This window comes from Callospermophilus lateralis, chromosome 6 (genome assembly GCF_048772815.1).
Source record: "Callospermophilus lateralis isolate mCalLat2 chromosome 6, mCalLat2.hap1, whole genome shotgun sequence".
Taxonomy (NCBI): Eukaryota; Metazoa; Chordata; class Mammalia; order Rodentia; family Sciuridae; genus Callospermophilus; species Callospermophilus lateralis.
The window spans coordinates 29,932,241-29,954,064 of record NC_135310.1 but is presented as its reverse complement, the minus strand read 5'-3'; the positions used below and the strand labels follow the sequence as shown (position 1 = coordinate 29,954,064).

Below are 21,824 nucleotides of genomic sequence, written 5' to 3'. Positions count from 1 at the left end.
CAAGAATGAAGGAGTTTTCAGCAAGATACCCTTTGCCAGGAAGGTTGAGCTGTTATTGTGTCCAAATGGGGAGGTAAATTTTCTTTTTCTTTTTGAGAAATATTACACCTAATTTTGGGAATAAAGATATATTCTTTGAAGATAATATTAAAACCAAAACAAAACAAAAAAGAAAATCTTAATGTAATTACATGTTAATTGGGGGAAATTATATTGAGTGAGCCTCTCTTGATGTTTAAATGTTATTGTTAATAATCTAGATATTAATCCAGAGATCATGAGTACTTTTTTTTCAAAAAACTGTTCTTATATACACAGAACAGGACTTAAAACAAAATTTTGGTCATTAAGTAGAAATATTTCATAATAGAAAATAAATATAGGAAAAGTATGATTATATCAAATAGAAATGCATAGATAAACATTCGTATAAAAATGTTAAATTGGAATATCTATGTCAAATTAACTGATTCAACAGAGTGAAAAATGATTCTTCAGGATTGTCTCTCAGCCTGTAATTCTATTCTCAAAAAATTCATTCAATACTTTTATTAAATGCCTACTATTCTTTGGTTCTTAGTTTAGTTTTGCTGTTTTAGGAGAATGAAGATCATTGTTCAGGATGTTACAATCAGAAATAAGTATTTCACAGAGCCCTTTATTCTTTACTTACCTTCTTTAAATTCTAATTTTTGAAGGGTGTCAGTCAAATTTTGTTCACAAGTGAAATATTAAGAAAGAAACTATGGAAAAACAAAATAAGTGTCTGAAATGTAACAGTGAACATTGCTTAAAGAAAACATGGAAAAGACTTTCAATAAATTCTTAAACATGAGCCTTCCCATCCTCAGAGAGCTTTTGATTTCCATACTGCAGAGCACTCCATAATCAGTCATGGGGTTCCCACACACCTCTCTTTACTTCTCTGACTTCTTCTGTCTAACAGGGGCAGATATATTTCAGCCACTACACAGTAGCCAGAGTGAGGCGTGAGACCTTCAATTTTAGAAACACCATTAGCCCCTTCATATACTTGTTGCTCCTGTATACAAGGGGAAGAAAAAAAATCATAAGATAAATGATTTCCAGTGAGTCACGATAAGCTCTGCCTATGTTAAATTCAGTAAGCTGTCATGGTCACCCTAGTTGATGGGTTGTAGGGTTCTTTCTGAGACACATCCTCCTTCCCCAGAGTCCTGGGCTGCAACTTGGTAAAGGGACTGGTCCAGTGGCCAAGTAGCTTCTACCAGAGACTTCCCTGAGGACTCTTGATGGATTAGCTCGACTATCAGAGTCTCTTTTTCAAGAATTTAAATTGTGAAGTGAGAAGAATGGTTTCCTGTTTCTGGCTGTCCGTGAGATTGTTTGTTATCTCCTCGTAAAACTCCTCTGCTTTTGCATTTCAGTGAATTTGAACAGGATTTTTCTTCCTTACAATCAAAGTAATCCTGTCTTAGATGAACGACCCCCCAAAAGAAACATTCAGTTCATCACTACATCCAAATAAAGGCACCAATGATGTATTTTCTAATAGTAAAATTGGTACAAATATATTGTGCTGTGATAAAAAAGCTACTCAAGTAAATAAAGCATATAAAACCCACAAAGGGAACATCTGTGGCTGTCAAGTGGAATTAAATATTGTCAATACCAGTTTCTAGATGTGCAAGGAAGACCAAGTGGAGACAAGCTGAGTGAAAGGGCACATAAGCATGCACTTACACACATACACACACACACACACACACAACATACTTGTACACACATGCACACACAGAATTTCAAATGGTGATCCTAGCACTGATTGCTTCTCAATGAAGGTTAAAGTGAGAAAGAATAAGAAAATAAAAGAAAAAAATAGAGGAGTGAGTAGCAAAAGACAGGAATATAATATGGTCAATGTGTTAGTTACATGAACAAATTAAAAAGTATTAAACTTATCTGTTCATCTAATCTTACCTTTCCCAGTGAAGTTTTAATTATAAAAACTCGGTATAGTAGATTGTAGTAATTTTCCATTGATATATTTTTTCCTTTTTGTTCTTTATATGGCAAATGTGGAGCATGGAGTACCACCCATGAAGACCCATTTATTTGGGTTATATTTACAACTGGAGGATCTATTTTCACTGGAGAAAGAATAGAAATTTCGACAAACCACTTAGAAAATAAAATTTTACATGTGAACACATTATGCATCCTGACAGATCACTATTGCATTCAGAAACCTGGTGGAGGGAACACAACTTCAGGTTTTTAAAAATCTTGCTTTGTCTCCGGATAGACACCAGGAATCAAAACTTCAGATAATATTCTGCAGCTCAAAAACAGGTCTCCAGTGAGCCAATTCATACAGGTGACTCGTGATCTTGTATCACAGGCTCTGCAAACATGTTATGCTGCGATCTGAAAATCATGTTTCTTAAAAGAGGTTTTTCAGAAAGACTCAGGAGCTGTGGAAGGAGAGGGCCAAGTTGGAGGATGAGGAGAGCCTCGTGGGCAGGGCTCCTCAAGATTGCTTCCTGAGAGAAGCTGCAATTTTAACTGTTTTAACTGACTGAATTTCTTATTCTTTTACCTATCAGGCCCTGGCATAAAACGACTTTTAAAACCATGTCCAAAACTTTTTTCTTTTCTTTTTTTTTTTTAAGAGGGTAGTCACATAGAAAGAAACTAAATCTTTCTTAACATTATTCAAATTTAAACAAAATTGTGCCAAAATCTCCCCTCATCTCAACCAATGTATTTTGTTATTTCTACCTGAGTAGCCTAATTGATTAGACTGGAGAAAGCTTTGTTTGATGAGTAATTTGACTGGAACCCATTTCTAGACTTGCATATAGTCATCCAATCACTCTGAAATTCCCCTCAGCTGGTGTAAACCAGCTTCCTCATGCAACCACCTTTTCCTCAACCAGAGAATTGTTGGTTGAGTGCCTTGAGCTTGAATTTCAAGTTCTCCTAAGAAACCATGTACCAGAGACCACATATTGGTTTGCTCAATTCCTGTTTCTCCTGTCTGCTAATTAGAGAGTTGGAAAACAAAATACACAAAACAATAAAACAAACAACACAGCAAAAGAAAGAGATGTTTTCTGAATTCTATTGCATCCAGCATTTTTGACATGACCCAATTAATTTGGATTTAACTGGACATCACACCGGTTAGAAGAGGCATATGGATGGACCCCTCAGTGTTATTAAACCAAAACTCTTTGTCACCAAGGGATCTCTGAAGTAAAAGCATTTGCTGAGTCATTATAGATGCAGGGTAAAATACAGGGTAAGCCATAATGAAAAAAAGATCTGGGTCAATCCTACAACTATTAGTAGTAAGCTTAGGTAGCAGGTAGAAAATATCTGTTAGATCTAAAACTATGGGTATTTTTGTAAACTTAGGGGAAAGGAAAGTACTGTTTAAGTTGAGCCTACATTGGTTATAGGTAAAGGGGTGGGACTATTTGAAGTGGTGATAGCTTTGGGATGGGAGGGAAATCCACAAGAAAAAGTAATTGTTACTTCTAGATTTATTGGTGTGAATAGTCCAGAAAGACTACAGGTAACAGGACACTGTGGCCCAAGAGACTGGTTGGTTTTGATGGGATTGGTTCTAACATACATTGAAGAATGTAATGTTGTTTTTTTCAGTATATGATATTGATTAACTTTTCCTCTTTTCTCCTTCCTTCCATTCTCTGGACCTTTATAATTAAATTTAGGACATCTCAGTAATTTTCTTTTATCAGTATTAAGATCTAGAATGTTAATATTTTGGTGTCCATATGAAAGAAAAGCAATAAGCACCTACTGACAGGAAGTATTTAAATAAAAGGTCTACATGACTATGGAATTGCAAGGGTCCCATTATAGCCCAAAAAATCTTGAGGGTGGGGGAACAAGGTAGGAGGGCTCACTCCTTTCAATTTCAAAACATAATACAAAGCAACAGTAATCAGGACAGCATGGTTCTGGCAAAATGATACATTTATAAATCAATGGAATGGAATTGAGTCTGGAAATAAACATTTTCCAACTTATTTTCAACAAGGTTGCTGGTATCATTCAAGGGGGTATGCTAGTCTTTTCAATAAATGATGCTGGGACAACAGAATAGCCATATTAAAAAATGACATTGAATTCTTACCTCACATCATATTAAAAAAAAACTAACTCAAAATGAATCAAAGACTTAAATGTAAGAGGTGAAACTATAAAATGCTTAGAAGGAAATACAGGGTAAACCATAATGATCTTGGATTTGGCAAAGTACTCTCAAGTATGACACCAAAGCATAGTGATCAAGAAAAAAAAAGCTAAATTGTATTCCATCAAAGTAAAACTTTTATATTAAATGACAGCATCAGGAAAGTGAAAATAACCTACAGAATGAAAGAAAATATTTGAAAATCACATATCCAATCAAGGACTGGTATCCAGAATATAAAATGAGCTTTTATAATACAAAAATAAAAAGACAAATAATCAAATTTAAAATTGGGTGGATCTTAATGCATGGTTCTCCAAGGGAGATATATAAATGGCTAATAAGTATAAGAAAAGTTACTCAACATTCTAAATCACCAGGTTAAAACCACAGGAGATATTTTTCATACCCGCTAGGATGGCTATAATCAAAACGACATATAGTAAGTATTGCTAAGGACATAAAGGAATTGGAAACTTCATACACTGTTGATGGGATGAGAACTGGTACAGTCTGCCAGATCCTCAAATGGTTAAATATAGTGTTATCATGAGACCCAGCAATTCCACTCCTACATATATAACCAAGAGAAACAAAAATATATTCCCACATGAAAACTTGCATTCATGAATGTTTATAGCATATTATTCATAACAGCCAAAAGGCAGAAACAAACCAAATGTCCATCAACTGAGGAGCGGGTGCATAAATAGTGGGACATCCACATGATGCAGTCTCATTTGGCCTACAGGGAATGAAGCATCGATGCATGCTACATCACAAATAAACCTTGAAAACTGGATGCTCACTGAAAGAAGCCAGTCACAAAAGACCACATAGGATTCCACATGGAACAGGAAGCTGTATAGTGCTGGCATGTAGATCAGTTATAGCTTAGAGCAGGGGTGTTGGGGAGATGATAGAGAGGTGATAGCTAGAGGCCATGATTTGTTTTTTTTGTTGTTGTTGTTTTTTTTTGAGGTGGTGATACAAATATCCTAAAATCCACTATAGGTTGATGATTATACATATATGTGAATACATTAAAACTAATGAATTTTATATATTATATGGGTAAATTATAAGGTATGTGAATCTTAATCTCAATAAAACTTTTTAAAATACCTAGGAAGGCATAGTGACAGCCTATTTCCCCCAAGTGCCATCATTACTACTCTACAGATTCAAGAGAGGGGAAACAAACTAGCACTCCATGGTGGGCTGTACTGATAAGCCATTGTTAGGTTAGGGGCAATAAATGCAGTTTTATCAGGACAGAGGGTTTATCAGGACGTAGCCCTACCACCCATTGAAGAGCATCTGTATATAAACTCAACAATATGAACTTCTCAAAAAGGTTGTGCTGATCCTGCTGAGTATACATACAGCTTCCTAGTAAAGACCAGTGCTGAACAGAGACACACTCTGGTGGCTGTTATCTGCCACCTGGTTGTAAGCAGACTTTTATTTACTTATTTATTATGGTCTGTTCCCACTGGAGGGGGATAAGAGGCATTGGAATAGACACTCCTAGTGCAATGGTCTTTATTTCAGTTTTTCTTTACTTCTTTAATGCTTTTTATCAGCAGATTCCTCTCTACCACAGCATGCCCATGGAGGTAGTGAACACCTTATTCATGACCAGATTCCCCCATGATACATTGCTTAAGACAAAGAAATCGTTAATATGGAAAAAGTGAACCAAAGTCTCATACCCACAGTAATGTTTGGCCTTACCATATATTCCACCACTCAGAAATTCCTGACTTTACAGTAAGCTGAAATGGACACCTGAAAACTCACTTTGAAAGACACCTTATAAGGTGATATTTGAATTGATATAAGCTCTAAGCCTGTGACCAAAATAAGGTGCTATGTCTTTCTGATCTAGGATACAAAAGTGGAAGTGAGAGGGGCATATAGTGAACAAACCATAAACTTTTTGTTTCCTGTAGGCTTGACCTTTAATTCTTGTGGTTTATAACAAGAATAATTTCAAGACCTGGAAGCAGAGGCTGCCTCTTGACCACGTGAAGCTTCTTGTGCTATTCAGCCAATGAAAGGAAAATAAGATTCTTGCATTGTCTACAGTGATTGATTCTGATGATCAAGGGAAACAGAGTTGTTCTGAGCACAATGGGGTCAGGTCATGCCTGGCATCCTCTGGAGGGCCTCTCAGGGCATTAATATTTGGTGATAAAACTAATGGAAGATTATGTCAGTTAACTAACACCAGAAAGACTGAAAGAACTCCTTATTGTGGAAAAGAAAGTGCACATTGAGTTAATGATGTGAAAAGAAAATATTAACTACAGCTTCATGACTCTTTGCAACTGTGAGAATTGTGCTAAATGCCTGCATTTTCTTTCCTGGTTTGTTACATAGACAATACCTGTACATTAAGAGTTTTAGTTTTTCTCCCTCCCTCTCCACTAATATTTTATACAAGGTCTGTTGGTAATGATTTATTTTATATTTTACATCTTAGACTATACTATATTATTCTGTGGTTATGATTAAGCTAAAAGAGAAATAAATATCACCCAGAAATGTATTCCTAGAGAGCGCTTTTGGTCTCTCCTTTTGGGGAGGTATCTAAAAAAATCTTTGTTTCCTCAAAATAAAATTCTTCTCCTGTAGAATTTTCAGGAACTTAACTCTCTTATTTGGGGAAGTGTTGGACAATATGGCTTCTTTTCTGCTCTCTAAAAATACTTTTTCAATAGAAGCATCAATCTGGCAACCGTGTGAGAGGGAAGGCTCTGACGTCAGAGGCAACAGGGTTTGAATCCTGATTCTGCTAACCTACACCGGGAAACTTGAGCAAGGACTGAGCCTGGCTTCCTGGTCTGTCGGATCAGAGTAACAGAAGATATCCCTAGGTTGTTCAGAGAACACGATTAAATAAGACCAGGGTAGACCTCCACCTAGCAGTACCTGGCCAAGCCCTGGAGGCTGTTCAAGGGCAGAAAGAGCAAAGGCAAAGAGAGTGCATGGGAAGAACTCACTTTCCCACCACGGAAAGAAGCGTGGTGACAAGCTCCAGTCGGAGTAGCGCCCAGCAGAGGCCATCCTCACCCTTGCGTAGTAAGGTTCCTGCAGATTCGAGGTTTCATTGGTAAGGTCACAAAAGAGTTCTGGAGTCCCCCAGCAGTCCTCTTTATTTTGCCATTGTCTCTGGCCATACCTGAAGAGAGGAAAAGAGCAAGATCTGCGTTTCTTTTCTTCATTAAAGAAATCTTCAGGGTTTTTTTTTTTTTTTCCAGTGTATGAATTTTTTAGAAAGCTTGAAACCTGCCCTCTAATATTATTACCATTGTGAACACTTACAGCTATCTTTAAGAATTTTTAAAAAATATTTGTTAGTTGTAGATGGACATAAAAATAAATAAATAAATAAAGGTTTTTATATGGTGCTGAGGATCAAACCCAGTGCCCCACACATGTTAGGCAAGCCCTCCTCCACTGAGCCACATCCTCAGCCCCAAAAATGTTTTTAAAATTCTTGTTAAATGCTAGCTTGGTGAAAGACGAGAATTCAACCTTGACAACTTCTGTATCACTAAGGTAAGTGTGTGTGTATAAATACCGAGCAGTATTCTGATGTATGGATGAACTTCCATTTTTAAGTAGTCATCCTCCACATCTGTAATGCTTCTGAGGTTTTAGGTATGTGGCTTTTCTTCCTCTTCTCATCAGCTTGCTAGTGAGTAACACAGCTGAGCCTGAGAAGTTGCTGCCACTTAGATGATTCTTACTGAATGCACATAGCTTATATCTTTATTGACAAAAGAATGGAAATAGTAGTGAGGGATCCATGGTGAGCCCTGTGAGCAGCGGTTGGAAAGAGACGGAGGCTCCTGTACAAAAGGGTGGTAAGGCCAAGAAGCAAACAGGTTGGCTCAGCCTGAGGCCAGGGGATGGGTAGGCTTTACATCCTTACCAGTCACAAATCTCAGCAAGGGGTGATGGTGGGGGAACAGAGCAGGAAGTGGAGGCCAGAGAGAAGCCTCCACAAAATATTTGTTGAAGGACTTGGAATCTTAACTTTCTAGCTATATAATGAGGAATATTGCTGTTCTTTCTCTTCCTAATCTATACGATAACAGCAGTCTCATTACAGTAGGATTAAAACAGAACCAACATATGGAGCACAATTTGATATTTTTAAATTGTTGTTTATTGATGAGACCTTGTGTTTGGTAGCTGAAGTTAGGTGTCAATACCTCTTTTTTAATATAATACCTCATTTTTGCCACATCCCAAATGACACAGATATTAACAGTAGACTCACATAAATTGGATGCAACAAAAGTGAAAATTTTCCAAATTATAAATCTGCATTGTGCTGTTGAAAATAGCACAATTAATTAACAGAGATTAATTCTATTTATAGCACAATTCCTATGGAGTCAGGAATGGATCCAGGTATTCTGAGTTCTGAAATTTATATAAGCTTGGGAGCCCTCTTAAAGAAAAAAGAATCACAGACTAAAAATTCTTCCATGAGGACTTGAAATTTAATCTTCATTAGCTTCATGGTAAAAATAAATAAATACATACATAAAAGTACCAATTTCTAGTTTCTATATGCTGGAATTACATCCCCAATTGTGCACAGATGTAATTTTTTTTTGTAGTGGAAAACCTTTTATTGTAATGATTTTTACAGCTTACAATTACTACACAAAGTATTTAGAGAAAAGCTGGAGCAATTAAACACCAAGAAACTTCTGGGGATATTCTTTCTGGAATTAATTAATAAGAAAAATCTGTTCTAGGACTTATCCCATATTGGAAAACACAGATGTATTTATGGAATAAGAATTGCTACCTTGATTCATGTCTACATCTGATTTTCTGAATTTCTGATGAAAAAATGCAAAAGCTAAATTATGATGACCTTCCGTCTCATGCTCAGCCAGCATCTCGAACTGTGTCAAGGGAAGAAGAGCCTCAAAAACCCACAGGGAATATACGAGTGGGAAAGCCTGCCATTTCCAAATCAAGATGGTCTGTTTCTAAATCTTGATCCAAGAAAGGAGTTTATTATCTCTGAGTGTTGGCAAGGATCTTATAAGATTACCTTAAAGATCACAGGGAGAGGAGCATGCATCGGCTTGTTCCAGTATGTGTTCATGTGTACAGGAGTCATTAATGTTTGAAAAGAATTTTCTAAATAGTGAACCCACTCTTAAAATGGATTTTTAGATTAAAACATATCATGCACTCATCTTAATGTTTACCACAGGATTATTTCAACTGTCAATCATTTCCCTCGAGTACTGGCCATGTGCTAAACAAGTAACTTTCAACATTCCTTTGACAAATGTCTATTGAGAGCTCACCCTGTACCAAGCACCGTTGTGGAGTCATTGTCTTGGTGCTGTTTGCTAGGCTGTAGCATCTCCCCTAATGACTGCATGTCATCATGCATTTCAAGTTCCCAGACAGCTTTCAGGGAAGATAAGTCATCCTACCTCTGCTTCTTTTCAACCCCCTTGAAGCCCCCCAGATGAAAGCTTAGATCCTAACACCCCATTGCATTCCAGAACATGCTGTCCCTGTGGCCTTCTCTGCTAGGGGAAGCAGCTCAATTTACTTACATTTTGTATTGCACAAAATAGGTACTGTTGTTGCCAGTAAGTGCTTTCCCACGCTGCCACTGCAAAATGTTCTGGAAATTTCGGGACTGAAACTGTACCTTCTGAGGCTTCAGAGAATCACGGGCTGGCAGAATTCCTAATAAAAAGAAGGAAAAACACTGAACATGACTCTGAACCCTATTGTTATTAATAGTAGTTTTTACTATAATATCTGCATCAGGGTTCCCTAGTCACACGAAGTGGAGGTGGCCCAGAAATCAACATTTTTGACCCTTCAATGTGATGATTTTGATTCATGATATAGTTTCTTTTCTTCTTTTTAATTTTCAGCTCTGGGGGATAGAACTGAGGGCCTCATGCATACCAGGCAAGGTCTCTACTCTCAAGCCCAATGTGAAGTTTCAGAATGATGTGCTCCAGACTATCAAAATGTATGAGATATTCTTCCACCTACTCCCCAAGCTGTAAGGGAAATAAATCTCATAGAAAGATTATGGCCCTTCGTTCCTTCCAGATGGAGATGGGATATAATGACCAAGGCCACATGTTCACCTTGCTAGGAGTCTCTTTCTTCCTCCCTTCACCTCCTCCTTGTGACTGACATTCAGTGAACATTGAACTGGCATCCATATGAGCCATCAACTAAAATCAGGCCCTGTGCTCAAAACTTGTTAACTCATTTAATTAATTAATTCCCACAGCCACCAAATGAGATAGGTATTTTTATTACAACCTTTTCAGATGGGGAAACTGAGGCCTAAAGCAAGCCCAGCAAGATGCAGAACTAAGGTCATTTTGGTAGCACTGAAATTCCTGGGAAATGAGTTCTTGTTACTAAGGACCAGAGAAATAGTATATGCTAATTCATAGATTTCTGGAAGAGAGAGGTTTGAATTACTTTTATGTATCATTCCTGGACAACTGCACCATCATGGGAATTTTCTTAAGCCCCTTACACTGAGAGATACCCATGTGTTGACCTGGGATTCCAACGGCCTTGCTCTGAGGTATGTTGTGGTAATAACTCTTGGAGGGTTCTCTGTTAACATCAGTAGTGAATTCTCACAAGTTGCTTATGGTCCCTATTCTGTGCCAGGCACTACTGTATGGAAATTGGCATATTTATTAACTCATTGATCTTCACAATGACCTTCAATCCTCACTCTACTGAGGGGGAAACTGAGGCACAGGGTGTTAAGTTAATTTTCCTAGGTAGTAAATGGCAGAATTGAAATCCAGACTCTGACATTCTGGCTTAGGAGGCCTGGTCTCATCATCACTAAGCAACAGTGTCCCTTCAAGGCAAAAGAAATTTTAAAGAGAGAGAGAGAAATACAGATGCATGCACATTTGTTCCAAATGAATTTCCTTGTGCCCGAAACAGTGCCTCCTTTTAATAGACACTTCTTAGGTACCTATAGAATTACTCATGCCGTACATAGAAGATCACCCAGTGTCTGCTCTGACCATTTAATGACTTTAAAAAGCCAAAATCTTTACAAAACCCAGAAAAATATCAGTGTCCTCTCTAACTGTCCTTTGATCAGATTCAGATGACAGAGATTGGGCAATTAAGAAGAAATGAATCACTTACCTTCTCCACCAGTCAGGAGGAGACTGACCAGGACACCTAGTAAGCAATGTTTTCGCCTCATGGTCGAAGACTGGTCTGGCAACAATGTTCCCTTCAATGAGAAGACAACTCAGGGCAAAAGAGGAAATTAACACAAGCAGGCTGACCATCCTTTTTTTCAGGCTGTTTCTTTGAAGCAGTTATTTTGTTCCATTGCATCAGCAATACATTTTAAATAAAATGAAAGCATGAGAATCACTTCAAGCTGGGTGCAGTTTTGCACCCCTGTAGCCTGTAGTCCCAGCAACTGGGGAATCTGAGGCAGGAGGATGGCAAGTTCAAGGCTAGCCTGGGGAATTTAGTGAGACCTTGTGTTAAAAAACAAACAAAACAAAACAAAACAAAACAAAAAAACAGACACACAAACAAACAAAACCCCAACCAGCCAAACAACAACAGCAACAACAAAAATAAACCATACACCAGGTGTTTGGTTTGATTTCCAGTACTGAAAAAAAAATTAGTAAAAAAGATAATTTGCTATAAGTCACATTTGGTAGAAGCTTGTTTTTGTTGGAGCTTTGCTAGCAGATCCTGAGGGCAGGGGCAGGGACTTTGCAAGTTGCAAGGAAGAGAGACTGACAGGGACCAGGATTGGGCCAACAAGTTGATTTTGAATAATGTGCTTCGTGATTACAGCTATCAGGGCCTTTGGCAGTTGTTCACAAGGTGGAGTCTTACTGATTCTTTCCATCTTTTTCTTTCTTCTTTTTTTGGTAGCTCCCCAATTAACCTAACTCGGATGCCTCAGGCCTTCCTGCACTCTTTGGCTTTCCAAAGGGCTTCCTGCTGTATTATGACTGGTCCCCCTCTCGTTGGTGGCCTTGGGTCCCACTAAACTAATGCCGCTCCCTTTTCCATTCCCATACTCTGGGTTCCAGCAACCTGGATAAAACCTGTCAAACCAAGATGCCCTTGAGAAGTGAGTGTGAATCAGCATGTAGCTCAGTCACTGTGAACTGCATCAGATCTGTTTCATATCTCCTTCGAATCCGACTGGATTAAGTCATCTGTTATTTGCCCGTGATTCACTATATTGTTTTTCTTACCATTTTTCTTCTACCACACATTTTTAGAGGCACTAAAATTAGACTTCCAAACACAAGAAAGTCATGAAGATTTTTTGTTGTTGTTGTTATTAAAAGAGCCTCTTGAGGTCAAAAGAGGAAATGCATCTGGCTTCTTCGTCTTTGTAGGCAATTGGTCTTTTTCAAGTTCTCAATAGAATAGCCCCTTCAGTGTGGAATACATGGTGCTGGGTCTTACTTACTCATTCATTCATTTCCATTTAACAAATATTTGTTGCCCTGCCATAAACTAAGTACTGCTCCCAGCAGCAAGTAAGACAGACACTGTCCTGCTGTCTGGAAGCTTCTTTTTAGTGGAGGCTGGAGACATGGATGATAAAGAGTTATGTCAGGGATGTTACTCTATTCAATTTTCCTCTTTCACTTTCTTCTTCTTAAGTGAAAGACACCACTTCAGAGAGTGGCTTGAAAGTCACCTCATCCCAACCTCAATCACAGAGATTAGCCAAGACCAGAGCTTCGGGAAGGGAAGGGGAAGGTGTAGAAGAGCTCAAGGTCCGGATGAGTTCTGCTGATGGAGAGGGGCAGTCTGTAGAGAAAGGGGAGGACAAAGAAAGGAGCAGAAGAGGAGTTTTCCCATGGGTGGACCCTCTCTGCTATCCCCAATCCCATGACCCAGCACCTTAGGAGAGCAAGGTAGATACTGGGGGCTTGTGACTCTGGGGCTTTGTGGGGAACTGGGGCCATTGCAGGGAAAGCCTCAGCCATGACCAGTTTGGGAACAGAGCTTGTTAGGGGTTTTTTCAGAGACCAGTGGACATAGCTATCACCAGTGTCATATAACAAATTCCAGAGTTACTTTGGGACAGCTGTGACCCACACTTTCTGTAACCAGAGCTGCATGGAAAGGTTTGTGTGTAACACCAGGTGTGTTACACACACCTTCATGCTGTGTCAAACTTCTGCAATCCAGATCCTTATCTCCCCCAGCTAAAGCTGTCATTGCTTATAAGGTAACTTGTGCTTTTAAAGAAGAAATGAGCAGCATATCTTATGTTACTTTCTACCTGGTCGGTGTGCCTTGTCTTCTGGCCTGTTTGGCTTCCTCCCTCACTTGCTGATATTGCCCGACTCAGTTCTAGACTTTACATTGACCTTGCTTTTTAAGTGGGGGCTGATAATCTGGGTTTCAATTATTGGTGTTCAATATCTTCAATACCAGTGGATCTTATTTTGATGATACCAGATTGCTTTAAGTTCCAGTTAAGAACAAAGGGGAAATATATTACGTCAAGATTTTACATGTAGAGAAGCAGATAATGAAATTGGGACTTTTAATGAGTTATTGACTTTATAGAAGAAATAAAAGGGAAAAAAAAAGAAGGGGGAAGAATGTAGAATATTTAAGAATTGAATTCTCCCAAAGGGTGAGCTTTTGAGCTCTCCAGTTTTAGAAGCCAAACCAATCCTATCATCCGTCCATGAGCTGAATAATAACCTACATAGAACCCAACATGGCCAACAGTGCCTCAAGGTAGATGAAAAGAGAAGATCAAGTTCTATTTCCCCACTAATCTGGAAGCAGAAGAATTTGTACAGAATTGTTTCAAATGATATGTTATTTGGTGTAGGTAAAAAGAAAATCATAATTAACAGGGGACTTCTGTTTTGCCTTGCTTCTGCTGTGGAATGCCGGATTCAGACTTAATTCTTGGCTTTCTTCCTGCCTTCCACCCCAACCCTGTAGGGAAGAGAGTCCACCTTGACCTTGACAATGGGTTCTTCCATTGTGTTGTGTCTGGAGAGAACTTACCCAAGTCTCTGCCTTGGAGAGGCTCCATTTTCTTCTTCCATTCTACTTGTGTCTTCAGCAATCTAACAATTCATCTAAGTATGGAATCATTATTAGTTATTTCTAGTTGTGACATGGGATTTTATTACTTTTATTATTTTTTAGAAAATATTGCAGTATTAAGAATGAAATGGCATAAGGTCTGAGATTTTCTTTAAAATAAAAGGGGTTGGGAACAGGGGGACTGTCCTCAAGCTGATAATTGTTGAAACTGGGTATTAGGTACTTGGAGGTCCACTGTATTTTCTGCTTTTATATATGCTTTTTTATGACAAAGGAAACATTTTAAAAGTTTATCTACAAAGTGCCATCTTTATAATACTCTTTTGAATAATTTTAATGCCATTTTGATGTCAATAATATTATGTAATAATTATGGGGCTCTGTGTTAAGTTCTTTCCATGCATCATCTTAATCTTCTCAACAAGACAGGGAACTTGGTATTATTATCCTGATATTATGAACGAAGAAGCCAAGATAGAGAGGCTATGAGAACTTGACCAAGCCTCTATAGCAAATGGACATAAAGTGAGGGATAAAGTTTCATCGAGGGCCTGAGGGATAGCATAAAATTACTTGTGTGTTATTGTGATATTCATTCTATAAAAGGGATAGAATGATGTCAAAGAAGATTTGGCCCTTCATTCCTTTAATTGTTTATTTATGCAACAAAAATGTTTATTGAGAATCTGCTGGATGCCAGGCACTGTACTAGGAATCAGAAGGCAGAAATGAACAATATGGTAGAGCCAACCCATGGAGCTGCCAAGTTGTGGTGGCAAAGGGCCATATGTTCCTTATTTTCTATCAGGAAAGTGTTTAAAAGTGGGTACCCGGGATAACTGTGGTGGTACTCATCCAAGGGAGATCAGATTGACTGAGTTTCTTGTTTTTGTACCAGATCCTTTCCCTCAGTCTGTGATGTGGAAGTATCTGTTCATCTTGAATTATAATTAGAATGTCAAACTCAAGGAAAACCTATAGAACCAAAACCACCAACAACGTCATTCCTTTCTTTGTTAGGCCCTCCTAACTTCCCTGAGTAGTGTTCTATGACCTTTAACAAGTTCTGCATTCTAGAAATAAGGATTTGCAATTCATAATAGTTTGTGGACTAGAATTTAGAAAAGAAGGAACTTCATTATTCAATCATAGACAATAAGCATAATGACTAATTCAAGTTTAATTTCGATAAATTTTTGGACTATGAACACTTACTTAACAGGCTGAGTCTTCTTGATCTGAAAACCTAAATATAAGATGTTCCAAAATCTAAAACATTTTGAACACTGATGTGAATTAAAGTAGAAAACTCCATACCTGACTTCAGGTGATGGATCATAGTCACAACGCAGGTGCACTAAAAATGTTATAATACATTTACATTCAGGGAATATATATAAGGCATATATGAAACATAAATAAATTTTGTGTTTGGACTTGGGTCCTATTCCCAAGATATCACATTTTGTATTTTTGAAGATTCCAAAACACTTCTGGTCCCAAGCGTTTTGTGATATTTGTAATAGTAATCAACTACTTATTTAAAAATCTCCACTCAAAAGACTTAGAGTTTCATTAAGTTAACCCTTTCTGCTCTTTGCGCATAGTTTTCTGGATAAGAGACTATTGATTTTGCATTCATTGTTCTGTCCAATGTCTTTTACTGACCTTGAAAACTCTACTGGTTATCACCAATCATTAGATCCACATACAAGTATGTTTGTGTATATTGTTTTGACTCTGGAAAGATTTTCAGGGCATAACCAGAATCCCACCCGTTCTCACTTTCTCCATTGCAACTGCTTGAGTCCTTGCTACCATGATATCTTACATGGATTGTGACTACAGCCTCCTGTCTGGTCTCCCAACCTCTGCCACTGTCCTTTGCATTATGGGCAGAGTGCTTCTTTTGAATGTGAAATTAGAATTTTTGCTCAGAACCCTACAATGTCTTCCCATCCAGATTGAGAGTGAAAACTTCTCTGACTAGACCCTTTCTAATCTAATCCCATCTCCTATAAATTAATCTAGAACTCTCCTAACCTACAGAACTCACTCCAGCCTGGATAACTTTTTTCCATTTCTTGAACATGCCAGATACATCCCCACCCAGAATGGTCCCCTCTATTGAATTCTCTTCCTGAGATGTCTAAGCTCACCCCTCACTCCCTTCAATCTTTGCTTAAAGATGACCTCATCAGTGGATTCCTCCTGACCACCCCAAATAGAGGCACTCCCTGTCCCCACCAACAAGCTTTCTTGGCTTAGCTTGTCTCTATAACACTTAGCATCATTTAATAGGCATGTTTTATTTTGTTTCTGCTGTCTATGTCTATACATATAAATTCTATGAGGTCAGGGTCATTGTGTGTTTTGTTCTCTGCTTTCTCTCCCCCATGTAAGGTGAGAGTGGGCCCACAGAGAGCATTTGGTGCAAATTTAGTGAGTCAGTGGGAAGGACTGTGCATTAGCTGCTGGTGTGCATTTACATAAGCTAAGAGAACTGGAAGATGCTTGTTTGATTTTTATGATCTGGGTTGGGGGTCCTGGTCCATGAGGGCATTATGGCTCTTTCAGACACCAAAAGGGAACTGAATGGGCAACAATGGCCTGTGTAAGTTCACCTGACACAGCAACCAACGTTTCAGTTGGACAAATTAACTTGTTTGACCCAGAGATTATCTGATTCTTAAGAGTCAGAGCAATTTCTCAAAGGAATCATCTGGGTGCTTTCTTGGAGAATGGTAGTGCTTCTGGGAGCATTTCTTTGGAATTTTCTTAATCCAGTTTTTCTATGGTAATTGGTTCAGATTTTTCTCTCCTCTCTCCTCTAGGTTTAGTTTCTGAAAATTTTATTTTCTTTGGAAAATCATCCATTTCGTTCATGCTTTTACATTAACTTGAATAGAATTGAGCAAATTATTCCTTTATGGTTTATTATTAATTTCCTATTTCTGTGGTTTCTCTTGTATAGCTTACTATTTAGAGTAGTGATATTTTCTTCCTTGCTTTATTATTTTATTTTTAGCAAATTAGCTCAGTATTTATTGTTACATTTTTTTGAGGAACCAGTTTGTAATTAGTCATATAGTCTAATTAAAATATTTTGCATGTCTCATTTTTATCTTCTTTTAAGTTTAAAATTTCTTCTATTTTCCTTTTTTTTTTTTTTTTTTAAGTACTGGGGAATGAACCAAGTGCCTTGCATATCATATGTAAGGCAAACACTCTACTATTGAACTGCATTTCCAGCAAATGCTTCTTCTAAACCATTGTTTGCTAAGTTGCAGAGGCTGGCCTCAACCTTGCAATTGTCCTGTTTCAGCCTCATGAGTACATGGGATTACAGGTGTGCCATTTTGCCCAGCTTGGAAATCCTCTTATTGCTTTGCTTTCTGGGAGAGAGGATAGAGAGACGGGTTAGCATTTACTGTTCAACTTGCTAAATGACTATTGAAGAAAAAAAGATAATAATTTAAAAAGAACAAAGATAAAATGTGGCCAGGCAACTGTTTCGGTGTATATCAGCCCAACAAGATGTACACTGAGTTTCCAAACAAAATTTGAAAGTTCTCATGAACCACAAAGTAAGGAAAATACCTTTTGTATTTTAAAATAGTAACTTTAAGAAAGTGTTGCATTATGAGTAAATGAGTAATCAATAGGTAACTTATTTAAATTTTATTTCCAACTTCACCTACAGTTATTTCTGGATGTGTCTACCAGGTGGTCAAAGTTAAACAAAGCATGACATATATTCATATTGTTAAAAGATAAGTGAAAGGTCTAGAGGGGTTTAAGAAATTAGAGATGTCATACCTTAGTGGATAAAACATGGGCTTTTGAGAAAGGTGAAACCTGAGTTTAAATCCCTCAACATATAGTTTTCTGAGCTTTATCTACTTGCAAAGTGGTCCCCATCCTGGCATTCAAGGGCCTGTATAATGCTATTTATCATCCCTCTTCAAATGCCACACAAAACCAGATGTCTAATAACTTCATTTGATTTCTGGGGTTTCTGTACACAGTTAAATCCATTTAAACATTCATTATTTTCACAAATAGGGGTTTCACTTTAACAAGCAAAAGTTTCCTCTCTTCTCCATCTATCTCTTCATGAGCCAACATCTCCCAGCAGAGCTCCTGCCCCAGAACCATCAAGGCCTCAGGTGTCCATGTGCCAACTCAATAGGCTCAGTCTCTGGGCTGCACCTATCCCAGCCCTGAGACACCCCTCCCCTCAATTCCTCAAGGCCCAGCCCTTCCTCTTTTATTTGCATTCTTAGTTCCTACTAAGTTGTATTCCCAAGACATACCTCTTTTGTTTCTAGTTTACCTAAAGGAAAACTTCAACTTTCTTGTCCCTCATTTCCTTACTTGGAAAAGGTGATTGACAGCCTGGTGACCATGGGCAAATCACTTAGCCTTGTGGGTGCAGGATTAAATTCTCTTTATCTTTTGGCTCTAAGAGATAGTATTTCCACTTGTATAACTAATTAGGGCATCCTCTTCCTGACATAATTCTATTCTTAACCTTAATTTTAAGGCTGTACAATATCAGCCCCACCAGAGAGCTATGAAGGTCAGTGAGAGAAACTTCATCAAGCATCTGCCTATAGCAGAGGTTGATGGTCATTCATGTCCCTCCTGTCTTCATTGGTTTGTAAATTCATGCATTCATTCATTCCTGATTGGTATCTCTGGTAGAAAGTGGTGAAAAGGGTTCAAGTTCCAGAATATAAAGGCCTAGAAGGGTCCAAAGCAGAGGAAGTGTGCACTACACAGTGAAGCTAATCAAAGACTGTGAACAAAGCTAGCATTCAGTATTTAAGTCATCCACTTACATTCTTAGTAAGCACAAGAACAAGTACCTTAATTTTGACACAAGCGGTGATCTTCAATTATTTAATTTGGCATGAAATGATGATGCAATAACATGAGTTCCTGGCAACCAGCAATATTGTAAGAGAAAAAATAAGCAATGTTACAGAGCGAGGCCATTCATGGAACTGACATGATCACAAATGTCCTCAGTCACCAGTTCTTGTAACCATGCCAGAAAGACTTCATATGTGTTGCTCAGAGTAGTAGGCATGAGTTGATTATAAGGGATGGGGAAAGGAAAAAGGTAGAGTCTTCTTAGATAGGAGAGGGAATGCCCTTCTGTTTATTGGGGATCCCAGGAAAGTTTCCAGAATACTGCCCAGGTCCACCCTTGACTTCTGAATGACAGCAGGATTGTATCAGACTTTCAAGTCCCCACTGCATATGGTCTTACCCCATGAAGGGGAGATTTTACTATTATAATGATGTATTGAGGATCTAAGGCAACTCTGGGTCACTTTGGATGATTGATTCAAATTGGAACTTGTTCTTAGGCATGGGTGGAGTCTTTGCTCTTAATCAGCCTATGTCCTTGAGTCCTGGTATCTGGTCTTATAAAGGTTACAAAAGACTTCCACTTCAGGGTAACTTGTGTTCTTATTGGCAGGGAGGAGCTTCATGGGCCTACTTTTTTTCCTGTAAGTAACAGGTTGTTTGATGAGAAATATAGCATATCCTATTGACTTAAGCCAGGCATGGCTGCAGGTAAATTTCTTTTTAAAAGAAAGCATGTGGGGATTGGCATGGTAGGCCCATTTTATAGAATGACCCCTTCACTTCATGTTCTCGCCACTCACATATGAATTACTTATCAAGAAACACAATTATGTAGGAAATTAGTTAACACAATGGAAATACTGCCTCTTAAATGGTATAGGGAGTTCAATTTAACTCCCCCTGAGGGTGAAATAATTTACCCAGTCACCAGGGTTGGTTAATTGCTCTTGGGAAATACACAACACCAATTCATCATCTTTGAAAACGAGGAATAAAAAAAAAAAAAGGTATAATATTGGTAATAAGAATGCCAAATTACTCTTACTTATAGATGATACAGTTGTATATTGGGAAAACCAGTCAATTGGAAATCATGAGGAAAATAGTTTAGATGCTGGCTTAATACAAAAATAGTATGTAACAATAATATTTTTGTACATATAAGCAGTCTTTTAGAAACTACAATGCAAGAGTATGTTCCTTTTTTTTCTCTTATTAATCTGCAATTTGTCAACTTTTTGTTTGTTTGTGGTATTAGGGACTGAACCCAGGGGCTTTTTACCACTGAACTACATCCCCAGCTCTTTTTATTTTTTATTTGATACAAGGTTTTGCTAAGTTGCTTAGGACCTTGCTAAGTTCCTGGTCTAAAATATCCAATCCTCCTGCCTTAGCCTCTCCAGTCCCTGGGATTATAGGCGTGTGTCACTGTGCCCAGTTAGGTTTTTAATGTTTTAAGCAGCTGTAGAAAACAAAGACAAAATAAGCTATCTCGTTTTCATTTAAAAACAAAATGTAGATGAAGAATTAAATGTAAAAATGAAAACAATGAATTCCCCAAATACCAGAAAAAAAATGGATGAAAATGTATTTCTTGGGGAAAACTGGACTTTTTAAGAGTGAAAAGAATCAATAAATAAATTTCACTTTATAAACATTTTAAACTTCTGTGTGGAAAGAAACCAAGTCAAAAGGCAAGAAATTATAAAATAAATTTTATGTAACTCGAGGCAGATAAAGGTAACAATCAGTAAGAAAGACATCACCCTAGATAATAATGGACAAAAGACCAGGTTAATTAAATCATGGAAATATATATATATATATATTGGAAGTATATATATACCAGGTTAATTAAATCATGGGAAAAAAAAAATATATATATATATATATATATATATATATATATATATATATATATTACTAATTATTAAAGAAAAACAAACAAAAGCATTAAAGTGTGTTGTTTTACCTACAAAGACTGGTTGGTATCAGTCAGAATTAGCTAGGGCATAAAAATAGGTATTTCATTCACATTTTGTAGGAGTACACATTTGTATAATCCTTTGAGAGCAGTGACTATTACCTTACCCTTGGCTATTTCAATTTTGCTTTTTCCCCCTTTATAATATATATATATATATATTTATTTAAGAATTTTCAAAAATACTTTTTTCATAAAAGAGATGAAAGTCTGTCAAAGGATCTATACTCTTATAGAATGTGACATGTACTTATATAACAGTTTGAAAAGTAATTCACAAGAAATTACCCCCAAAATGAGTATACTGGTTTCACTGTAAATTATACCAGTATTTACTACTATTGCCCTGACTCAAATAGAATAAAATAGCATCTCATTTTAATTTGTACTTTTAAGTGAGGAGAAAAATTTTCTCATGGCTTATTTGTTAATTTGTTTTTGTAAATTATTTAAAAAATCTTGTTCTCCATACCACACACTTCTCATGGCTCCTTCCTCCCTCCTGTGGCTGTCTGTGAACACTAGCCTTCTGCCAAAGGCTTCTCAGTCCTCTAGCTCTACAGTGACATCTGCTTTTCTTCCCAAAGCACTTAGAGCTGGGTTTTGCATTCTGGGTGCTATATACTAAAAGAT

General features: G+C 37.6%; 1 protein-coding gene across 1 annotated transcript; it reads right to left on the bottom strand.

The window, feature by feature from the left end:
* Nucleotides 1–892: 892 nt before the first annotated feature.
* Il22ra2 (interleukin 22 receptor subunit alpha 2) lies at nt 893–11,465 on the bottom strand. Its single transcript, XM_076859692.1, has 5 exons — nt 11,405–11,465; nt 9,811–9,946; nt 7,213–7,391; nt 1,960–2,129; nt 893–1,042 (listed from the first exon to the last, which is right to left on the bottom strand). Exons 1-5 carry the CDS (start codon nt 11,463–11,465, stop codon nt 893–895), a joined length of 696 nt encoding a protein of 231 aa, XP_076715807.1.
* Nucleotides 11,466–21,824: the final 10,359 nt, after the last annotated feature.